This window comes from Babylonia areolata, chromosome 18 (genome assembly GCF_041734735.1).
Source record: "Babylonia areolata isolate BAREFJ2019XMU chromosome 18, ASM4173473v1, whole genome shotgun sequence".
Lineage (NCBI taxonomy): Eukaryota > Metazoa > Mollusca > Gastropoda > Neogastropoda > Buccinidae > Babylonia > Babylonia areolata.
In genome coordinates, this window is record NC_134893.1 from 36,357,310 (window position 1) to 36,380,085 (window position 22,776).

Consider the following 22,776-nt stretch of genomic DNA (forward strand, 5'->3'; position numbering starts at 1 on the left):
TGGTGTGGGTTCAGATCCCGCTCTTGCCCTTTCTCCCAAGTTTGACTGGAAAATCAAACTGAGCATCTCGTTATTCAGATGAGATCTTAAACCAAGGCCCCGTGTGCAGCACTTGTCACACTGAAAAAGAACTCATGGCAATGATAGTATTACCTGGCAATATTCTGTAGGATAAATCCACCCTTATAAGTATTCAAATTCATATGCAAGCACTCAAGGCCTAAGCGCGTTGGGTTATGCTGCTGGACAGGAATCTGCCAGTCAGATGTGGTGTAGCGTATATGGATTTCTCGGAACACAGTGATGCTTCCTTGAGAAACTGAAAACTGAAACTTTGCTCTTACAAAGGTGTGTTGTTTGTGGCTCAGAGAGAGAGAGAGAGAGAGAGAAGAAAAGAAATAGTGTTGACAGGAAAAATGACATTCAAACCGGAGAGTAATGGTCCTTGACCTTTGTCATATGTAAATAAGCCTTTCCCCAGCATTGATATTAGCCAATCAGAAACTCAAGACTGTTAAAAAGGCTGTGACTTAAGACCCCAGCATGTATGTATTTATTTATTTATCAGTGTATTTATTTAGTTAGTTATTATATCTAACATACTGGTGTCCTTCAACAGGCTGAAAACAGGGGCCTGGAAGAAAAGATCTTGCAAGTGAATCCACTCATGGAGGCTTTTGGAAATGCAAAGACTGTCATCAATGACAACTCTTCTCGCTTTGGAAAGTACCTGGAGATGTTCTTCACAACAAGCTCTGGAGTAGTGATTGGAGGTAAAGTGATGGATTTACTTCTGTCTGTGTCTATCTGTCTGTCTGTCTGTGTCTGTCTGTCTTTCTGTCTGCCTCTGCCTGTCTGTCTGTCTATGTATGTATTATAATGTGTTATCAAAACAAAAACAAAAAGTGTGTGCTTGTGTGTGTGTGTGTGTGTGTGTGTGATTTGTAGTTCCACAATTTTCTTCTTCCCTCTCTCTGATAGTTGTGTAACATATTTCAAGGGTAAAATGTATTTGGCACATCATCTCATGTCTGTATTGTCTATATATGGATCTATATCAAATTTGATCCAGATTTCATGGCAAAATATTAAGGTGAGATGAACCAGAACTGGGCAAACAAAGACTTGAATATACTTTAACAAAATACTCTTTTGATTTTTGTTTTTGTCATTTACTGGCCCGAGCTGTTCATTGATAAATGTTGATGTTGTAAGTGCTGTTTGTTTGTTTGCTTTTCAAAAACCATTCTGTCAAAAACTTTACAAACAAAATCTGAATTTGCATTTCTCCAGTTTTATTCAGCAGTACTTTTGTGTTTGGTTGTGTGTTTGTGCAGGGTTATGAATGTTAGAGTTTTCATTTTAGTGTTTTTAAAGGTATGTTTTACTAGTCTTTTTTGTTTTTTGTTTTTTTTTTACTTTGTACACTGCAGTTGAGCATGTTTTACATGGAAAGGTGCGTATGAATCGGACTGTTATTATTATTATTATTATTATTAACAGTTTGGGGGAAAAAAGATAACTGATGGATCATTAACATCTGTCGTTCTTTTGTTTGTTGGTTTAACACTGATGTATTTATCAATTACCCATATACGCTGGCTTGAAATATTCACGGCTAAATTTACCCACATGTACAACATGCCAATGGCTTATTAGAGCTACCATTCCATTTTGAATCGCTACCATTGTCAAAATTGTCAATGATATGTTGAGTCTTGGATTTGTGTAATTTTTCTTTTATTGTTTGCATGAAATGTCATAAGAATCCATATGTTGACTGTGGCTGGGTGTGTGCTTGCATTCTGATGTGTATCCTCATTTTCCAGCAAGGATCACAGAATACCTGTTGGAAAAGTCCAGGGTCATATATCAAGCTACGTAAGTCACATTACATTTTTTGCTGTTAATGGGTATATCTATGCTTGCTTTTTATGCCTGAATGCTTGTGTGTGTTTGTGTGTGTAAGGATGTGTGTGGGGTGTGTGTGTGTTTGTGCAAGTGAGTATAAGTATGTGTGTGTTTGCAGTGTGTGCATGTGGGTGCACAACACATATGCATGCATGTTTCATATTTGTATTTATATGCTTGGGATTCATCTCACTCTCTACGATTGGTTTTGGATCCACTTTGTTTATGCATACCCAGATACAAACACTCCACTGTTGGCCACAGTTCTTTCTCTGTCTCTGGACCTTGTAATTGGAATGAACTTCCTTTTTTGCTTCGTCAAGTCTCCACACTCAGCTCTTTCAAGTCTGGCCTTAAAACCCACCTCTTCCCAAAATAGCCTCCCTTCCCTGCCTCTTCCTTGTCTTCAGTTTCTCCAGTTTTAGAGTTATGCATGCATGTGAATGACTGGTGTGAAAGCGCTTTGATTTGTCTCTGCACAAGATTTAGCACTATATGAATATCAATATTATTGTTATTATTCATAGTGGCTTTGGAAGTATCATGAATTATTTACTTTTGGCACAAGATAGAATATTTCAAGATTGTTCAAAGATGTAAATTGTCCAAAATGTAATCATCATAAACAGGCACAGGTGATTCTTGTAATGCAGCACCAAGATTTTTTTTTTTTTTTTACTACAATGCTGTTGACATTCTTTATTTTCTCTACATTAATCCACGAAGGTATCAATAAATACAGTAACATTGGCTCCAAAATATTTAACGCAGTAAGCGAATGTCACTTAAAGCCAATGATGACCAGTACTTCCCAGCTTGTACGTAGACAGATAAAGAAAAGAGATACAGAGTGAGTTTCCAGGTTTTTTCCTTAGTGCTGTCAGTTCAGAGGCACCGTGGCAGAATTGGTTATTTGTTACAAGACAATACAGCGCAATACAGCAATACAATACAATGCAATACAATAGAATACAACACAACTCACCACAAATTTTACAATACTAATAAGACAATACAATACAATACAATTCAGATTTTACAGTACTATACAAGACAATACAATCAATACAATACAACAATACAATACAAATACAATACAGATTTTACTATACAATACAATACAATACATCTTTCTTTATCCATTTGGAAATTAATTGGACTTCTGATCCAATAATCACTATTGAACAGGGCTCAGGTCCCGGATTCAGCATGGTGTTGAATCCATTGGAGAGGCATTTCACTCTTGATTTTCTCCACTCCACCCAGGTGCAACTGCATACCTAACTACGGTTGGGGAAAGTTAATGTGGTGGAAGGAAAGAATTGGGCCCTGCCTAACTTGACCAAGCACTAGACACATTGGACATGAATTCACAGCCTTTGTGGCCATGAAAGGTTGTGGGTTCTTTAACTGTCAGTTTATAAAATGAAGACCTGGGGCCATATTCAAGACAAAATTCATTTTGCCTTCAGGCAAGTTATCTTTGACATGGTTGGGACCCGCTGATACAGTTTACCTTGAAGGGTAAGTTATCGCTCTGACAGCTAACCCATCTTCTTTTTTAAAAAATCCCGACGATTCCCGTCTGCGCATGCTCACAGTTTCACTTCTCATCGCACTACAGCTCGGAACATTGTCGAGAGAGTTCGCAGAGTTTGCTATCCGTAAAGTACGCTTGTTTTCCCTTTAAAAAAAAAAAAAGAAAGAAAAATGCTGCAAAAAAATCCGCCATATGTACCTCTGCTTTGTGTTCAGTCACCCATGGCAGGTAGTAAGGGTAAATTGCCATCAGGTTTGTGGACACGCGGGTAGACTCTTGTGTTCATGAATAGTGGATATTGCTTACCCTCGGGCAGTTTGCCTTGCCTCAGCCAGATTATCCACAAGTACACATTTACCCTCAGGAACGATGTTCTCATGAATACAGCCCCAGGTGAAGTGCCTTTCAGCATTGGACTGAAGTTGTGTCCCTTGTATGATTAAAGAGCACAGTTAAATGAGTCATTCTTCTCTAGTGTTGTTTTATATTCAGTGCTGCTAGCCTCTGAACTTAAACTTTTTTGTAGACTGATTTTTATCAGAATGAAAGGGCATGTTCCTCTAATGTTTGTGTGCAGAGGGGAGCAGAATTTTCACATCTTCTATTACATACATGATGGGTTGTGCTCAAACGACAGTGATGATGTTTACCACCTCAAAGACAACACCACATACAGGTACATAGTCACTATAGGTTTTACCTCAGGCTGTTTCTGTACATTTAAGGTTGTAAAATTTACTTTTCTGTTTAGTTTGTTTGTGTATGTATTGTAAATATCCATGGTTGTGTGTGTATTGTAAATATCCTTGGTGTGTGTGTGTGTGTTATTTCTAACTTGAATTATACTGCATTGTAATGTGAAGATTTCATACAATATTGTAGCACTTACCTAATACGACTTACCTAATGACATAACGTCGCATGCGATTTGGGTTTTTAGTCAATTGTATTTGATACCGGAAGCGTTGCTATGACCACGTTGTTCAACGACTGTTTTAGCGAAGTTGATTTGAGAATGTTTTAGTTTTGTTATTAAATGTTTTAAACGTTGTCCGGCGTCCGTGTGCTGCTTCATTGGTGACCCCGACGTGAGTAGAATCTAATAGTGACCAGCTAATACCAGCTACGACCACTCGTATACTCACAAACTCATACAAATTACAATCATGTCGATGACAACAGAAGCAATTACACAACTTGCAGACGCCATCCGGCAACATACTTTATCTCAGACAGAAAAATTTCCTCCTCAACCACTTGTGGCAGCTGTCGCTTTCAAAGCACCCCCCTTTTGGACAACCAATGCATCAGCATGGTTTCTTCGTTTGGAAGCTGTTTTTGCTACCCACACACCTCCCATCACGAATGATTTGACAAAATTTCATCATGTGGTACAACTTCTCGACTCAGATACATCCAGGCGCGTACAAGCGGTAATTGAACGCCCCCCAGACACCCAAAAGTATGAAACACTCAAGGCGGCTCTACTCAAAGCTTTTGAATCCACACAACTACAGAAAGATACTGCCCTTCTGCAAATGCAAGGTCTGGGAGACAAACGACCGTCAGAATTATTACAGTACATGCAAACGATGAATTCCAACCCAGAGACTCTCTTCAGAGCTCTTTTTCTGAATCAACTGCCACCAGAAGTCCGAAAGATTCTTGCCCAGTCTCCAAACGAAGATCTTGAGGTTCTGGCCGAAAAGGCTGACCACATTTTGGAAGTGGATCTTCCAACTCCTGCATTTGTGGCAGCTACATCTAATCGACCACCAAAGAATTATTCTAGCACTGCTGCTTCAAATCCTTTCACTTTGTGCAAGTACCACGCACGATTCGGAACTGAAGCGAGACGCTGCGAAATCAAGGTTGGTGGTCGACCCTGTGCAATGGCCCCACAACAACCTAAGTGGAAAAGAGATCAAAAACAGGCTGCTAACATTAGCTCCACCGAATCTCAGGACTTTTCAACAGCTACCTCAGTCAACATTAACACAATCATGGTAGCAGATGTTTTGTCAGGACGCAGTTTTCTGGTTGACACGGGGGCTGAGGAATCTGTTTTCCCTGCAAGTGTCGCAGAACGCAAAAAGACTCGAGGACCCAGTTTGATTGCTGCCAACGGCTCAGCCATTCCTACTTATGGAAAAAGGAATATCCCATTACGATTAGGCCAGGGCGCATCGTTTGTTCAAAAGTTTTGGATCGCAGATGTGACTCAGCCAATCCTAGGCGCAGACTTTTTTGCTACCCAAAGACTGGCTATTGATCTTACCAACAGACGTCTGGTGTCCCTGGATGGAGATCTGGTGATTCCTGGACGACTGGCACGCTCGCAAGCAGGAAGAGGCATACACAAGATTCATTCCCGCTACGAAGCAATTGTAGAGGATTTTCCTGAACTCCTAGTACCTTCCTTCACAGAAAACAAGCATGGTGTACTCCACTACATCCCCACTACTGGTTCCCCTGTGCATGCACGTGCACGTCGCCTCGACCATGAGAAATTGACAGCTGCTAAGGCAGAGTTTGATGAAATGGAGCACCTAGGTATCGTCCGCCGTTCATCTTCCCCTTGGTCATCACCACTGCACATGGTGAAGAAAAGCAATGGCTGCTGGCGTCCCTGCGGAGATTATCGTCGACTCAATGATATAACTAGAGATGACCGCTACCCCCTTCCCCACATCCAGGACCTGAATGCCAACCTTGCTGGAAAAATAATTTTTTCCAAAATTGACCTTGTTCGCGGCTACAACCAAATCCCAGTTGCACCACAGGATATTCCAAAAACAGCAGTCATCACCCCATTCGGCCTGTATGAGTTTCTGAAAATGCCGTTCGGTCTGAAAAATGCAGTTCAGGCGTTTCAACGCCTCATGGATGGTGTTTTGAAGGACCTAGATTGCTGTTTTGTGTATCTCGATGACATTCTTGTTGCAAGTGATTCACCCGAACAACATGAGGCCGATCTACGCACCATTTTCAGCCTACTCACCTCCAACGGTTTAGTGGTCAATATCAAGAAATGCGTTTTTGGTCAATCTTCCCTGCATTTCCTTGGACATTTAGTCTCAGCAGCCGGGATTGAACCCCTGCCAGAAAAAGTTAGCGCAATTGTCGATCTTCCCACACCTTCTGATAAGAAAGCTCTTGAACGTTTTCTGGGAATGATAAATTTCTACCACAGATTTCTTCCAGGCATCGCAAAGCGCCTTGCACCTCTGACTGAGGCTCTCAAAGGTAAACCCAAGAAATTCACATGGACACCTGAATGTCAAGCTGCATTCCAGGAGGCCAAATCAGCACTGGCTTCTGTTGTTATGCTTCATCACCCCGACCCACAATCTGAAACAAAACTTTCGGTGGATGCATCAGACACTGCCATAGGAGCCGAACTGTCACAACAGCAGAATGGTGCCTGGAAACCCATTGCATTCTTCTCAAGGAAGCTCACACCAACCCAACAACGTTACTCAACGTTTGACCGTGAACTGTTGGCCATCTACAGTGCAATCCAGCATTTCCGCTACTTCCTGGAAGGAAAAACATTTACGGTGCTCACAGACCATAAACCACTAACTCATGCCCTGACAAGCAACACTGACAGATCCCCTCGCCAAGAACGTCAGCTTTGCTACATAGCCGAGTTCACAACTGACATCAGACACATCAGTGGGTCAGACAACATTGTACCTGATACACTCTCCAGGGCACCTGTGCCTGACCAGGAGCCACTGATTGCTAGCACATCATCAATCCCTGCTGTATATCTTGCTCAAATGGCAGTGGCACAGCAAACCGATCCCAACGTTGCAGACTTACGCTCCAAACCAGGATCTCTACAACTAAAGGACATCACTCTGGATGGCACCCAAATTCTGTGTGATGTTTCTACTGGCCACCCCCGGCCGGTGGTACCTCCAGCATGGACAAAAACTGTATTTAATGTTTTGCACAACCTGTCTCACCCTGGACCCAAACCCACCACCCGCGCTATCTCAGCACGCTACATCTGGCCCGGACTCAAAAAGGATGTGAAGAACATGGTCAGGGCTTGTCATGAATGTCAGGCTAGCAAAATTGGCCGCCATACCAAAACTCCACTGTCCTCTTTTGACCCCCCTGATAGACGCTTTGGTGACATACACGTGGACCTTGTGGGACCCCTCCCTTCATCAGAAGACTGCAATTATCTGCTTACCATCGTGGACAGATTCACAAGATGGCCAGAAGCTATCCCTCTCCCCAACGCAGAAGCTGTTACCTGTGCCAAAGCCTTATTGCGTACTTGGATCGCGCGATTCGGGGTCCCAAACACAATTACTTCAGACCAAGGCCGTCAGTTCACCAGTGCGCTGTGGCGAGAGCTGAATATGGTGCTCGGAATTAAACCCCAAACTATCACAGCATACCACCCCCAGGCCAACGGCATGGTGGAAAGGTTTCATCGCAGCCTCAAAGCTGCTCTCAAAGCTCGCCTCAATGGACCACGCTGGATGGATGAACTACCGATCGTGATGCTTGGCATCCGGACAACGTGGAAAGAAGATCTTGATGCTGCTCCTGTTCTCTTCACTTATGGCACAAACCTCCGAGTGCCTGGCGATTTCCTTCCACCCCCATGTGCAGACAAAGTGTTCCCTTCCAGTACTTTCGTCCAAGAACTGCAAGAAAAACTTAGAAAACTTTCCCCTTCCCCCCCTTCCCACCATGGATCATCAGCGTCGTACATTCCCAAAAACTTGCAGTCAGCGGATCAGGTGTACCTTCGACATGACGCACACAAGGGCCCATTAGTGAGACCTTACGATGGACCTTTCCCTGTATTGACCCGTGCTGAAAAACACTTTGACATTTTCAAAGATGGAAAGGCTGTTCGCGTGTCACTGGATCGACTCAAGCCTGCTTATTCCCCACAAACTTTTCCCAAAACCAATCAGGATTCCTGTGTGTCTGAACCACAGGACCCTCATGCTCCTCAGGAAGATCGCACTGCCAAAACGGGTGATGCTGCCGGATCTGATCGCGCTACCAGATCTGATGATGCACAAGGCAACATTCCAGCACCTACCCAGTATCCTTTGTCAGATGCTCCGGCACCACAAGTTACAACTCGCACAGGAAGACTGGTGCAGAAGCCAAAGAAATATCGAACATTTTACCGACTCAGCCGAGTCTGAACATTACAACATAGAACAGGTCGAACAGACATTTTCTTGTTCCCCTTATTAATGATACCTGAAAGACTCAACCAAGCTTATACTTTCCAAATGATATTGGACAGTTGTTAGCGAGTCTATCCATTATATTACTTGTTTTATTTTGGTACGTTTGAATTCAACGCAGTGCGCCGTTCTGGGGGGAGCCCTGTAGCACTTACCTAATACGACTTACCTAATGACATAACGTCGCATGCGATTTGGGTTTTTAGTCAATTGTATTTGATACCGGAAGCGTTGCTATGACCACGTTGTTCAACGACTGTTTTAGCGAAGTTGATTTGAGAATGTTTTAGTTTTGTTATTAAATGTTTTAAACGTTGTCCGGCGTCCGTGTGCTGCTTCAATATTTTTTCTTACTTTTTTTATTGACCTTTCTTTAATAATGTTACAACAGTTAAAGATATATTGGAACTGTGTGCAATGCGTACAGAACGCAACAATTCCATCAACATTCTTCAAAGACTTATTTTCCTCATAAGAGTAAATGCACAAATGAATATTGAATCAAGGTATATTCCTGCCTTTTTTTTCAATGACAGTTTTGACCTGTATGAGATGGTGAGAAATGAAAGTGAGCCATGCAATTACTTTCAGGTACATCCACGAGTACACAAGCCAGCCACCTGATGTGGCAGCAATTTCCGTCAACAAGGTCAAGTTCAAGGCCATCGAACATTGCTTTGACATCATTGGTTTCCAGCCAGATGTGAGTTACCCTTTCAGAGACACAACCCAAGTCTAAATCTCAGTGATTGTTGTAGAAAATACTAACAAAAAAACACACATGAAAGTATGGAAATGGATTGCACATTTGTCATGTACAGATGAGTTGTGAATAAAATGTTAATTCAGTCATTGTCATGTAGTCAAGCTAAAAAAATTGTCAGTGCATGGCCTTTGCATCTGTTTCTGCCATACAGAGGGAATGAAACGTTTACTGCAGAACCCAAGGGTGAGATTTGTCAGCCATGGTGTTTCAGTCTCCTCTTGAGACCTTTTTTTTTTTTTTTTTTTTTTTTTTTTTTTGCTGCTCCATTTTCTGCACCGTTTCAATGACATTACTCCCACGCCCCTCATTTAGATTCCCCCATACATGGCCACACCCGGGTTCATCCGTCACAGTTCCAGCATTGGCAGTCCACAAGGAACCATCGATGTTAGGTTACCAGGAGGCCACACGCCAGAGGAGTCACTTTGGTGGTGTTCAGTGGTGCCTGTTCCTCTTGAGACCTTTCAGTTGTTCATTGACATCTGGTTGGAAGGCATTTTACATGATGCCAACCTACAGAATACAGAATACTTTATCATCTCAGTAAGAGAAATTCACGTGTGGTGTATTTTACGCAAACAGTGCACAAAAATCACAGTCACTCAATGTAAACACATAAAAGACATAAAATACTGAAATGCTAAGTTGATGAGGACCTTTTGTACAATGGTCACAACCATGCACATGTATTGATTACATTGTTTCACAGTCAGTCATCATAAACACAAAAGGAACGTGAAATGCATAGATACAAAGTTCATGCTAATTAATCTCATACAATAATCACAAAATGAACCAGTGCGATAAGCACAGTAAGAGAACAGATGAAAATATCATACTATAGTTAAAGCAACGACCCGCTACCTACTCCTTAACAGCAGTGGAAGAACTTCTTCTGCGTTCACTCGTATGCACACGAGTGGGCTTTTACATGCATGACCGTTTTTACCCCGCCATGTAGGCAGCCATACTCCGTTTTCGGGGGTGTGCATGCTGGGTATGTTCTTGTTTCCATAACCCACCGAACGCTGACATGGATTACAGGATCTTTAACGTGCGTATTTGATCTTCTGCTTGCATATACACACGAAGGGGGTTCAGGCACTAGCAGGTCTGCACAAATGTTTACCTGGGAGATCGTAAAAATCTCCACCCTTTACCCACCAGGTGCCGACACCGTGATTCGAACCCGGGACCCTCAGATTGACAGTTCAACGCTTTAACCACTCGGCTGTTGCGCCCGTCGTGTGGAAGAACATTTTCAGACACATGCTGTGTATGATTTCAGGAGGTGACGTCGGTGTACCAAGTGCTGGCAGCCATCCTTCATGCAGGCAACGTTGACTTTGTGGAGACAGACAACAACCATGGCGGGGATTCCTGCACTGTGGCCAACACCAGTACCCTGCAGATTGGTACCTCTCTTTCTTCTCTCCTGTACAGCTAATGTGTTGATATTGTTCTTCAACATGGATGTTAACGTGCGTGTCTCCGACCCCTCCCCACCCCCGATTGTTGTGGACTGAAAAAGCCTAATCGATAAACCATTTCAGAGTTCTCTGGTAGAGCTTTTCTGGATGATCAATCTTTTTTTTTTCTTTTTTTTTTTTTTTTTGTCCTTTAGTAAATTTTATTTTTTTCTGGTAGATATAATTTTTTCTGTGTTTGTGAGATGATACGGACAAATGCAAGAGGTAGAAAAGGTGTAGAGGAATTCACATACACACACACACACACACACATGAATACCCCATGCCCCCTCCCCCTCCCACCACACACACACACAGACACCAACACCACACACATGTGCACACACATTCACAACCACCAAAACAGCACACACACACACACACACACACACACACACACACACACACACACACATTCACCACACACACAAACACTAACCACACGGACACGTCTTCGTTCAGTTGCACAGTTTCTGGGGCTGGACGGGAACGACATTCAGGAGTGCCTCACGTCCACGGGCATGGTTGCCAAGGGCGAGGTCATCGTCCGCGGTAACAGCGTACAAGAAGCAGTGGACGCTCGAGACGCCATGGCCAAGGCGTTGTATGGTCGTTTGTTCTCCTGGATCGTCAACAGGATCTCTGCTCTCCTCAAACCAGGACCCAGTGCTGAAAGAAAGTGAGTGTGTGTGTGGGTGGGCTTTATGGGTGTGCATGTTGGGGGTAGGATGGGGTGGGGTTTGGTGTGTGTGGGGTGGGGGGAGGGTATGAGTGTGTGTGTGTGTGTGTGAGGGAAACTGTGAGAGAGAGAGTGAGTTAGTGCGTGAATGTGTGTATGTGTGTGAGGGAAACAGTGAGAGAGAGAGAGAGAGAGTGTGTGTGTGTGTGTGTGCATGTGTGAGGGTGTGTGTATAAGGGAAAGAGAGAGAGCGAGTGTGTATTTGTATGTTGGTGTGTGTACGTGTGTGTATGAGAGAGAGAGAGAGAGAGAGAGTGTGTTCCCAAGATCCCAGGAACTTAGTGTGTTTTTTTTATCACTTGTGTACATGTATGTATTGTGTGAGTGTTTCTCTGCCTGTGTATCAAATATCTCAGACAGTTGTATGTTGACAGATACTCTTCATTTATCATGAAAGTTCTATAATTCGTATCATCAAATTGTGATCTAGATCAAATTCTTGTACGTTTGGAGGACTTTTTTCATCAGAAATAATGATAGAGACATTATGGAATGATGACAGTGATAATTTTTCATATAGCACCTTTTCATGTAAAACATGCTCAGTTGCGCTGTAATATGTAAAAACAAATGACTTTAGACACTAAAATAAAAATTTGCATGCTTAACCCTGCACATAGATCCAACCAAATACTCAAACACTAATTTACATTCAGACACATGAAAAACAAAACAAAAACATAACACACAAGACAACACTCATCATTGATATCATATATCATGATCTTCCTAGACGACATGCATGTCTTCTTTGTTCTTCTCCCTCAACTCTGTGAAGAATCGTTGGGGCACCACACAGAAGAACTGTTCACCAGATTCCTCCAGGTCTGTCAGTTGTGTGTCAAAGCCTGGGTCTCTACAAATGGGTTTCCTGTCCATTCTGCAGTGTTGTCAATCCATCGACGGGCGCAATAGCCGAGTGGTTAAAGCATTGGACTGTCAATCTGAGGGTCCCGGGTTCGAATCATGGTGACGGCGCCTGGTGGGTAAAGGGTGGAGATTTTTCCGATCTCCCAGGTCAACATATGTGCAGACCTGCTAGTGCCTGAACCCCCTTCGTGTGTATATGCAAGCAGAAGATCAAATACGCACGTTAAAGATCCTGTAATCCATGTCAGCGTTCGGTGGGTTATGGAAACAAGAACATACCCAGCATGCACACCCCCGAAAACAGAGTATGGCTGCCTACATGGCAGGGTAAAAACGGTCATACATGTAAAAGCCCACTCATGTGCATACGAGTGAACACAGAAGAAGAAGAGAGTCAATCCATCAGGGTTTTTTTTTCTGTCCTCCCCTCCATGCACCCAACATGTTATATAAGATTTACTATGATGTGTATGATAGTCAGTCATGTCCAACTATGACCATCAGAACAGCAAGAGGAGGCAACTGCTGTCCCAACTATCTGGACTAAAATTTGACTTGTCAGGGATGCACAGGGGAGGTAACCTACTTTGGGAGGTTATCGGCTGTAGCTACTTTCGTTTTCTCCGCGCATGCGCGTAGTAGTTTGCACAGGACAGGAATCAGACCCCTGCCAGAGTCTGCACTAGTGGGTCACGGTAAGTATGTTATTTAAATGTAATTTTAGGAAGAAAATTTCCTTTATATTGGAGAGTGCCTTGCCCAAGTTACATTGCCACTTTCTCGGCCAAAAGGGTTTAAGGACATTCAGCGTTTGGATGGTTCCCAAAGGCCAATTATCCCCTAAGGCTGCAACACTAAGAGCCATGGCAATTTTTCCTCCAGTTGGAGAGTCATAGTCCCTCACAAAAGACTAAGCTGTAAATGATTTCCCATTGCAATGGAGAAACCGTTGGTGATACAGCTCTCACTCTGCTTTTGGCCCAAATGTAAAATTATGTCAGTCTGTAATATAAGCTGAGTGTTAGGCACTATATGTATGTACTGGGATTTTCCTTGTGCAGTACACCTGTCCTTGCATGATTTTTTTTTTTTTTTCTTTTTATCACAACAGATTTCTCTGTGTGAAATTCGGGCTGCTCTCCCCAGGGAGAGTGCGTCGCTATACTACAGCGCCACCCATTTTTTTGTATTTTTTTCTGCGTGCAGTTTTATTTGTTTTTCCTATCAAAGTGGATTTTTCTACAGAATTTTGCCAGGAACAATCCTTTTGTTGCTGTGTGTTCTTTTACATGCGCTAAGTGCATGCTGCACACAGGACCTCGGTTTATCGTCTCATCCGAATGACTAGCGTCCAGACCACCACTTAATGTCTAGTGGAGGGGGAGAAAATATTGGCGGCTGAACCGTGATTGTGATTCAAACCAGCATGCTCAGATTCTCTCGCTTCCTAGGCGGACGCGTTACCTCTAGGCCATCACTCCACAAAATGTACACACACATTGTTTGTACTGCTGTTTCTGTTCTCCAGGGATGACCGCCTGGTCACTGGGTTGCTGGACATCTTTGGATTTGAGAATTTTAAAACCAACTCCTTTGAGCAGCTTTGCATCAACATTGCCAACGAACAGATTCAGTACTACTTCAACCAGCATATCTTTGCCTGGGAACTGGTGAGTGGTTTATGTCATGGAGTGGGTTTTGTTTGGGGTTTGGGTACTTATTTGTGGTGAATGCTGAGATTAAAAAAGAAATTGGAGGAGGGAGTGGGGAGGGTGGGGGTGGGGGGACGGGGCAGGGTGGAGGGGGTTGGGGGGGTTGAGAGAAGGAAAAGAAGTAGAACTGTGTGTATCTTGTGTGATGTTTCTCTCTCTGTGTCTCTCTCTGTCTCTCTCTCTCTCTCTCTGTGTCTCACTCTCTCTCTGTCTCTGTGCCTCTCTCTGTCTCCCTCTCTCTCTCTGTCTCTGTCTGTCTGTCTGTCTCTCTCTGTCTGTCTCACTCTGTGCCTTTCTCTCTGCCTCTCTCTCTGTCTCTCTCTCTGTGAATTTATTATTTTAATTTTGTTTATTTGTATGTTTGTTTATTTTATTATATTTTGTTTTCCTTATTTTCACTTTATTTTATTTTATTTCTTCTTTTTTTTCTTTTTTTTTGTGATGTGAGATGTGGATTGAATCTTTTGTGTGTGTGTGTGTGTGTGTGTGTGTGTGTGTGTGCAATTTTATGATAGCAGTTTATGGTAATCTTTTTTTTTCATTGTTGTTGTTGGAAACTTCCAGGACAGAAATGATTTCAATTCACTAATATTTGCAGCGCTATACACATTTCGTCTTGATAGAAAAAACAACGACACATTTATGTATGTTTTGTGCTCAAAACAGGCAGAGTATGAGAAGGAGGAGATTGACGCCACCCAGGTGAGCTACGTGGACAACCGGCCAATCCTGGACATGTTTCTGTCCAAGCCTGTGGGACTGCTGTCTCTGCTGGACGAAGAAAGCCACTTCCCTAGAGCCACAGACCAGACTCTTGTGGGTTAGTGAATAATGATCAGCAAAATAGTATGACAGTCAGTTGTGTCCGACCATGACCACACGGAGGAGGCAACTGCTGTCCCGACTTACCTGGGCAAGAATTTGATTGCAGTGGAGAGTGTCTTGCCCAAGTTACATCCCCACTCTCTCGGCCTGGAGGGTTTTTGGACAGTCGGCATTGGGGATGGTCCCCAAAGGCCAACTAGCCCCCAAGACTGCAGCACTAAGACCCAGAGCAATTTTGCCTAATAGTTTGAGAGTCATAGTCCTTCACAAAAGACTAAGCTGTAAATGATTTCCCATTGCAACAGAGAAACCATTGATAATACAGCTCTCAGTTTGCTGTTGGCCCAATTGTAAACTTATGTGTATCTGTGATATGTGCTGAGTGTTGGGCCACAGCCGCAGCAAGATAGTAGTCATGGGAGAAATAGCGCAGCTGCCTTGTGGGAAGACTTGGGAAAGTGAAAGGATAAGGGAGTAAACCCCACTCAAAAACAAGGGAGGAGGAATTTTGTTTAAATGTCCCATCACATATGCTGCTGATTGTAGACATTTTGTTTGAGTATTGATTTTTTGACTCACTTGTGTAAACAAAGTGAGTCTATGTTTTAACCCGGTGTTCGGTTGTCTGTGTGTGTGTCTGTGTCTTTGTCTGTGTGTCTGTGTGTCCGTGGTAAACTTTAACATTGACATTTTCTCTGCAAATACTTTGTCAGTTGACATCAAATTAGGCATAAAAATAGGAAAAGTTCAGTTCTTTCCAGTCATCTTGTTTAAAACAATATTGCACCTCTGGGATGGGCACAAAAAAATAAAAAATGAAGGCTAATTATATGCAAACTGCATTTACTGTTATATTTATATTTTTTGTATTCTCTAAACTTGGCACTCTGATCTGATATTCTGACCCAACAACAAGAGCAGTCATTATTATAATTTTTTGTTCAAACAGGAACTTCTTTTGCTAAGCATGGAAGTTATATTTATTTTGCAAACATTTTGGTGCAGTTAGTAAAAAAAGGGAAATTACTCTGTAATTAATGCTAGGGGACTTAATTTGCTTTAAACTGATCTTTCTCATCTTAAACATTACATTTTTTTTTCTTTTCTTTTTTCTTCTCCCAAGCTTATCCATCATATTTAATACAGAGCACTTTTCAACCATTTTTAAAATCTCTTTTTTTTCCTCCTAATGATTCCTTTACAGGATAAAGCATGAAGCACAAGTGAGTCTTGAAGGCTTTGCCTCTTGTTTATTTTTTTTTTTACATTTGAGTATAGTCATCTAGAAGAGGAGGATGAGGAGGGAATGAATGGTGAGTTGGGGGAAACAGGGTTAATGAGGGATGGGAGTGGAATTTGAAATGAATATCTAAATGCAATTGCAGAAAATTAATTGATGGACTTTGTAAAAGAAAAGTCTTTAACTTAACAAGCTGAAGAACTAATAATGATTGCAAAAAATCAAAAGCATCATCGTTCTTAGTCACCTGTGATGACACACTTTCGTGCAGGTAAGACTTCATCAAATCACAGTAAAACATTATATGTTTAATTGTCACATTTCTGAAGCATATGCACATGACTTTGGAGCAATATTTAGTCTGATAATAGTCTGAAAATTAAACTTAGAATTGGTCACCGATTCGGACCAAAATCCGGAGTGGAGCAATATTAAGCGGGTTGGTGATGAACCCCATCACCATTCCAACAGCTTCTACAGTTCAGTGGTAGTCAGTGTGTGTCAGGATGTGTCAGGATGTGTCAGTGTGTGTCAGGATGTGTCACCCTGTATCCCTTCTAGATAAAGTAGCTGGGTGAAGAGGTGGGGTGGGGGTGCGGAGGGAGGGGTGTATGGCACTCAGGCAACCCATGGCTTCCGTTCACCCTTTTTTTTTTTTTTTTTTTTTTATTTTACCCTGTTTGTATCTCTGGAGTCACTGAGAACTTCACCAGTCATGATGGACTTCCATCATATCATAGCAAAATATAGAAGCTTTAGAATATCTCTTTTCTATGGGGTTACATGAATAAGTAAGTATATATACAAACATACATACACACTGAATCACCTCTCATTGAGCTACATATAAACGTGTCTTGATGAAACTGTTACAAATTCTTTTTTCAAAGCTGTGTTTTTTCACTCCGTACTATGTTTAACCCCTTGACATCAGAACCTTGCTGGACTGAGATCAGTGTAGATGATTGTGAAGTTCACTTACTACGTTTTGTTCACTTATCAGTGGTGTGATTGATGTCCACAGTGCAGTCCCAAGAGGAAGAATTGAAATGGACCAAGTATTGTTCTAATGTCAAGTGCATATGCTTTAGTAACCTGACAATTGAGCATATAATTTTTCACTGTAGCTTGATGAAGCCTTTTGTACACAAAAGTGTGTCTTCACAAGTGACTGAGAATGTTGATGTTTTTGACTTTTTGCATTCATTATCAGTTGTCTCGCTTGTCAGTTTAACGACTTCTCTTTTACGAAGTCCTTTAAGTAATTTCCTGTAACTGTATTTAGATTTTTTTTGTTTTTTGTTTTGTTTTGTGTTTTTTTTCTTCCAAATTTCACCCACATTTTTACCCTCATTTGCCCAGTTTCTCCCAACCCTCCATTCATCCACATCTCCCACCCCTTCTAACTGATAATACTCAGATGTATTCATAAATACTTTAACAAAATGTCTTCGATCACCTATATGTGTGATGGGACATTAAACAAAATTCCTCCTCGAAATACAGAGTGATGAATGACATCCTCAGATAGCCCCTTCACTGACAAGCATACTGGTCAATGGCAGTCAAGGGTTGATGGTGGCAGGATCTGGAATTGTGTCTTCATGAAGTACAAGCAATGACAGTCAGCAACGTTAAGGTGGGAGCAATAGCCGAGTCTGAGGGTCCTGGGTTCAAATCTCGGGAACGGCGCCTGGTGGGTAAAGGGTGGAGATTTTTCCAATCTCCCAGGTCAACATATGTGCAGACCCTGCTAATTCCTGAACCCCCTTCATGTCTGTAAGCACACAGTAGATCAAATATGCACGTTAAATATCCTGTGATCCATGTCAAATTTGGTGGGTTATGGAAACAGGAACATACCCACCATGCAAACGGAGAATGGCTGCCCACATGGCAGGGTAAATAAATGAAACGGTCATACATGTAAAATGTTACATGTCCGTATGAGCGTGTATGTGTACATGACTTGAACCTGATTGGATGACACAGGAAATGAATGATGAGCGCCCAGTGTCAGCTGTTAGTCGACTCTATCCAGGTAGGCAGCCTGTTGGACAAATGACCCCATGTTTGTAAAGTGCTTAGAGCTTGGTCTCCAACCGAGGATAGGTGCTACATAAGTATCCATGTCATTCATTCATCATCATTATGAATCACAGCTGAAAGCCATTAATGTTCAATGCCACCCATTTGCTAATGTATAGCATAATGAAAGGTACAAAAGAACCTGTGCGGTGCCTTTGTGCAAGCTGAGGGATGAAGCTGAGCATTCTGATTCTGTGTTTTTGCATTGTTTTGATCAGAGTTACTGCACTTGTTGTTACAGAATACCACAGCCATGGAATATGTAAGATCTGTCTGTCCTTTTACATGTTTGTCTGTTCATTAATGAATGTGTTTCCTGCATGCTTATTTCTGTGCTTTGTGTCTTGCAGATAAGTTTAATCAGAACATCCGTTCTGGGGTCTTCTCCAACTTGAAAGGCAAAATCCTTCATTTCTGCATTGACCACTTTGCTGGAAAGGTACTTAATAGTGTGTGTGTGTGTGTGTGTGTGTGTGTGTGTGTGTTTATCCATGATTGTGTATGTGTGTGTGTTTGTGTGTCTAAACAATTTAACATGTAGATATGTGCATGATTGCTGTTATTATGTTTTCCAAGAGAGGGAGAGAAAACTAATACTCTGTTTTAGGTGTTTTTTTATTTCAGCAAAACACTTAAAACAGTGGTGATCACTGCATGGTCTTGATGCTTACGACAGGTGGAGTATGATGCGACAGGCTTCCTGGAGAAGAACCGTGACCGACTGCCTGTGGAGATCATGAACATTCTGAGAACTTCAGACAACAGGGTTGTGAGGACTCTCTTCAGACGCCACTCACCAAAACAGGTGTGTTTCCTTTCGGTAGGTCAGCCACTCAGTGTAGTACTTGCTCCCTTTATGTGTACCTGAAAGATGATTTCTGTAACATCCAGTACTGTGGTCGTGTTTCTTCTTTATATGTGTTTGTTGTTGTCTTTGTTGTTTTTTGTTGTTGTTTTTTTGTTTTCAATTATTTATTCATGTCTGAACTTTCATCTTTTAATTTGCTTCTGTTGTCATTAATTTCATGACTTTATTGACTTTTGTTGTGTTAAAAGTAGGTTGTGAATTCTTTTGTTTAAAACACTGAATGTAGTGTGCTCTTTTAGCATACATGAAGGCTTCTGCCTATGTATGTATGCTGGTTTTGATAGTACTGTGTGACTGTTTTGTGGTGCATTTTAGCTGTTTTTTCCCCCCACAATATGAAAAAATCATTAAAATCACGACCATTATTGTTTTGTTTTTTTGTTGTTGTTTTTTTTGTTTTTTTTTTGTGAAATTGTACTTTGATATTTCATAGCGCTATATTCTTGATCTGAATCAAGTCATATCTTATTTATGCAGGGGTTTTAGGTGAGGGTGAGTGAATTAAATCTTTGATGTTCCACTTTTTTGTACAGTTCTTTAATTCTCTTGCTTGACTTTTTTCGTTTTAAATCTGTTTTTTTCTGTATATACAGCTTTTGTTTTGAATCTGATAAATGTAGACTTGCTGCAGTTTCACTGTTGTGCAATGTTTTGTTGAATAAGAAATGACCATCAAGAGTTTTTTTTGTTTTTGTTTTTTTTTTTTTTGTTTTTTTGCTATTGTGGAAACGTGTAGTTACTATACTTCTTGTAAAGTCTGTTTCTGTTTCTCTTCTGCATATATAAGATAAAAAAAAAACAACCTAGGAATCCCTGCTGTATGAATTGCAGATGGTCACAATTACAGTTGTTTGTTCCGAAGAAGCAGTTGCAACAACTGCTTGATGAGAGCTCCCACTTTCCGTTCGTATGCGTTTTGTGGGCAATTAATGCTGCTGTGTTCTGTGATGGTGGCTTTGTCATGGTCTGGTCTGTTGATCAACAGTGTGCTGAACGGTGGCTGACTGATGAGGGACTTCATGGTAGAATATTAGGGTGGAGGTCATGCTTGTGTGCTGTTCGAACTTAAAATCACATGCATCGATCAGATACTTTTCAGTGGTGTGTGGTTCATGAGCGTGGTTCACGTAGTGTGTTGGTGGTGGCAGGTTATTGGATTCAGCTTTGGATAGAAACAGAGACACTCAAAATCTGACCATAGCCGTAGACTAATGATCATGATGAGAAAAGGTATTCCCTATTCTTACGAGTAGATGAGGTGGATGTGTTGCTACAGTAATTAAAAACAGGCATACTTGCAAATGTTGTGAAACAGAAGCATACAACTATAGAGCATTCTTGAGTTGAAATCTGCAAACTTTGGATCTGAGAGAAGAGAATTAGGGTTTTTTGCCATCATCTATTTCCTCACCTACATTTCCGGAGGTCAAGAGGAGTAGGATGATTTGATCTGGCAAAAACCTCATTACCGCTCAAAGCGCAAGAGACTGTGCTGTCTTGTACAGTGTCTTCTTTTCTTGTCTTCTTCTACTGTGCTCTGGAGGTACAGATTACACATGCGTGTGTGTGCGCATGCGCATGTGTGTGTGTGTGTGAGCATTAAAAGATACATAAGCAAAGTGGTTGAGAACGCTAACATCAAATCAAACAGCTATTACAAATGTTCAGTTGGACTGTGCATCAAACCTTCTGTATTGCAGATAACATCTTGAAATTGTCAAAAATACACCAAAGTGAACTCTCCAAACATTTTGGTAAAAATGATTTCGACCTCTGACATTAAAATATTACGTGTCTGCTAGAGATAAGTTCTGCACATACGCATTCTGCATCCTTACTGAACTTAGTTATAAAAGCATTCAGCTTTATACTGGTTGATAATGCATGAATCTACTTTAATCTGATTAAATTACTGTATGTTATTGATTGGTTGAAAGTTTCCAGTTTATAAACATTTATCATATGTCACTTAAAATCATTATATTTTCACTTAAGCTGAGGTTGGGTTTTTTAATTTTTATTAAAAGTTTGATGATGGTAGCGTTAGTACACCATATGCATACAAGTATTTGGGTGTTATATTGTGCTGTGGTGAGTATGCTGTTGGTTTTTGGGGTTTTTTTTTAGAAGTGTGTGTGGTTGTAGTGGTTGTGGTTTAGAGGTGTTTTGTTGTGGGTTTATTTCTTAACATTAGCTCTGGGGTAAGAGTGACATTTTGAGAAAGGTTTTGATTATTGGACATTGAAAGTATATTGAGAATGAATAAAGTTTTGAGATACTACGCCTTACATTTAATGTCATTATAGTGTTTATGGCATGGCTTCTGTAGGGGAGAAGTTGTTTTTCAGTTTTTTTTTCTTTCTTTGTTCTTTTCTTTTTCTAAAGAAGTTTTAGAGCCTTTTGGTGAGTTGGGTGAATGTCTTATTTGTCAGTGAAATTGATATGGCAAAATATTGAACTTATGATTGTTATATTTAAAAAGTGTATCGCTGGTAACTGATACTGATAGAAACCTCCTAAAATGTGTTGTGTTTGAAGAGAAATACAGGGATTCAATAAGTCATGACCGATACATTACTTTACATCATGTGCCTGAAATTTGTGACTAATGTTTTGGGAATTTGTTGACTAATTGTCTGATTGAAAATTCTTTTTGTTGAGTATAAGTGCAGTTCAAGCAAATGTTGCTCGTTTTGGGTTATGATGTGGAACTTGGCCATACAATCCAAAAAGCTCAGTTGATGGAATTAGGTGGTGGGCCCATTAACATTATGTTTTTTTCTGAAGACTGAAAAATATAGTGTATTTATTCCGTGTGGACCAGTGAGGTTTTTGCTGGGGTTTTTTCCCCATTTTACCATCTGCACTCTTAATAATTAGATTACAGATGTAGCTCAGTCCAAGTGAGGTTAATTAAGTGAAGAGTGTGCCCAGTATGAAATGCAATATGATCTTGTTGATAAAGAAATCCATCCATCTGCCCCTGTCATCTCTCTCTGCCTTCATCTGTTTCATCTGTCTCTGTCTGCCTGTCTGTCTGTCTCTATCTCTTGTCCTTTCTCTCTGTGTGTGTGTGTGTGTGTGTGTGTGTGTGTGTGTGCATGTGTGTGTGTGTGTGTGTGTGTGCGGGCACACATGAACACGTGTACACATTGCTGCTTGACAACATTTACTTTCTCATTCATTTCCATAGCTCAGTCTTTATCTTCAATACAGATTATTACCCTTTTTTTTCTCTCTCCCTTTTTCTTCAAATTTCGTCATTCATAAAACACTCCACAACACCGAAGTTTTCTTTGCATCCCCTCTCACATGCTGTAATCAACAACTTTATCCCATATACAGGGTAGCTGTTTCACATGCATCCTATCCATCCTGTCTTTTTGCTCTCCTGGTCATTACTTTTCATGTTATCATCTGCACGTTGTGGGATCTCTGTATATCTCTGCAGTTTGTTCCCTTGATTTTCCCTTCAGCTTTGTAGCTTTGTAAGCATAGATTTGTCCAGTCTCTGTCA

General features: G+C 41.3%; 1 protein-coding gene across 1 annotated transcript in view; it reads left to right on the top strand.

Annotated features, from left to right (window-relative positions):
- The window catches only part of LOC143292230 (myosin-IIIb-like), a 151,446-nt gene that overhangs the window by 66,751 nt on the left and 61,919 nt on the right, over window positions 1-22,776 (top strand). Inside the window, 12 exon segments of the mRNA XM_076602418.1 lie at window positions 620-773; window positions 1,830-1,881; window positions 4,029-4,127; window positions 9,274-9,385; window positions 10,737-10,863; window positions 11,380-11,596; window positions 14,055-14,196; window positions 14,905-15,058; window positions 18,742-18,830; window positions 19,068-19,173; window positions 19,176-19,211; window positions 19,737-19,751. Of these exon segments, the coding sequence (XP_076458533.1) occupies window positions 620-773; window positions 1,830-1,881; window positions 4,029-4,127; window positions 9,274-9,385; window positions 10,737-10,863; window positions 11,380-11,596; window positions 14,055-14,196; window positions 14,905-15,058; window positions 18,742-18,830; window positions 19,068-19,173; window positions 19,176-19,211; window positions 19,737-19,751 (1,303 nt within the window).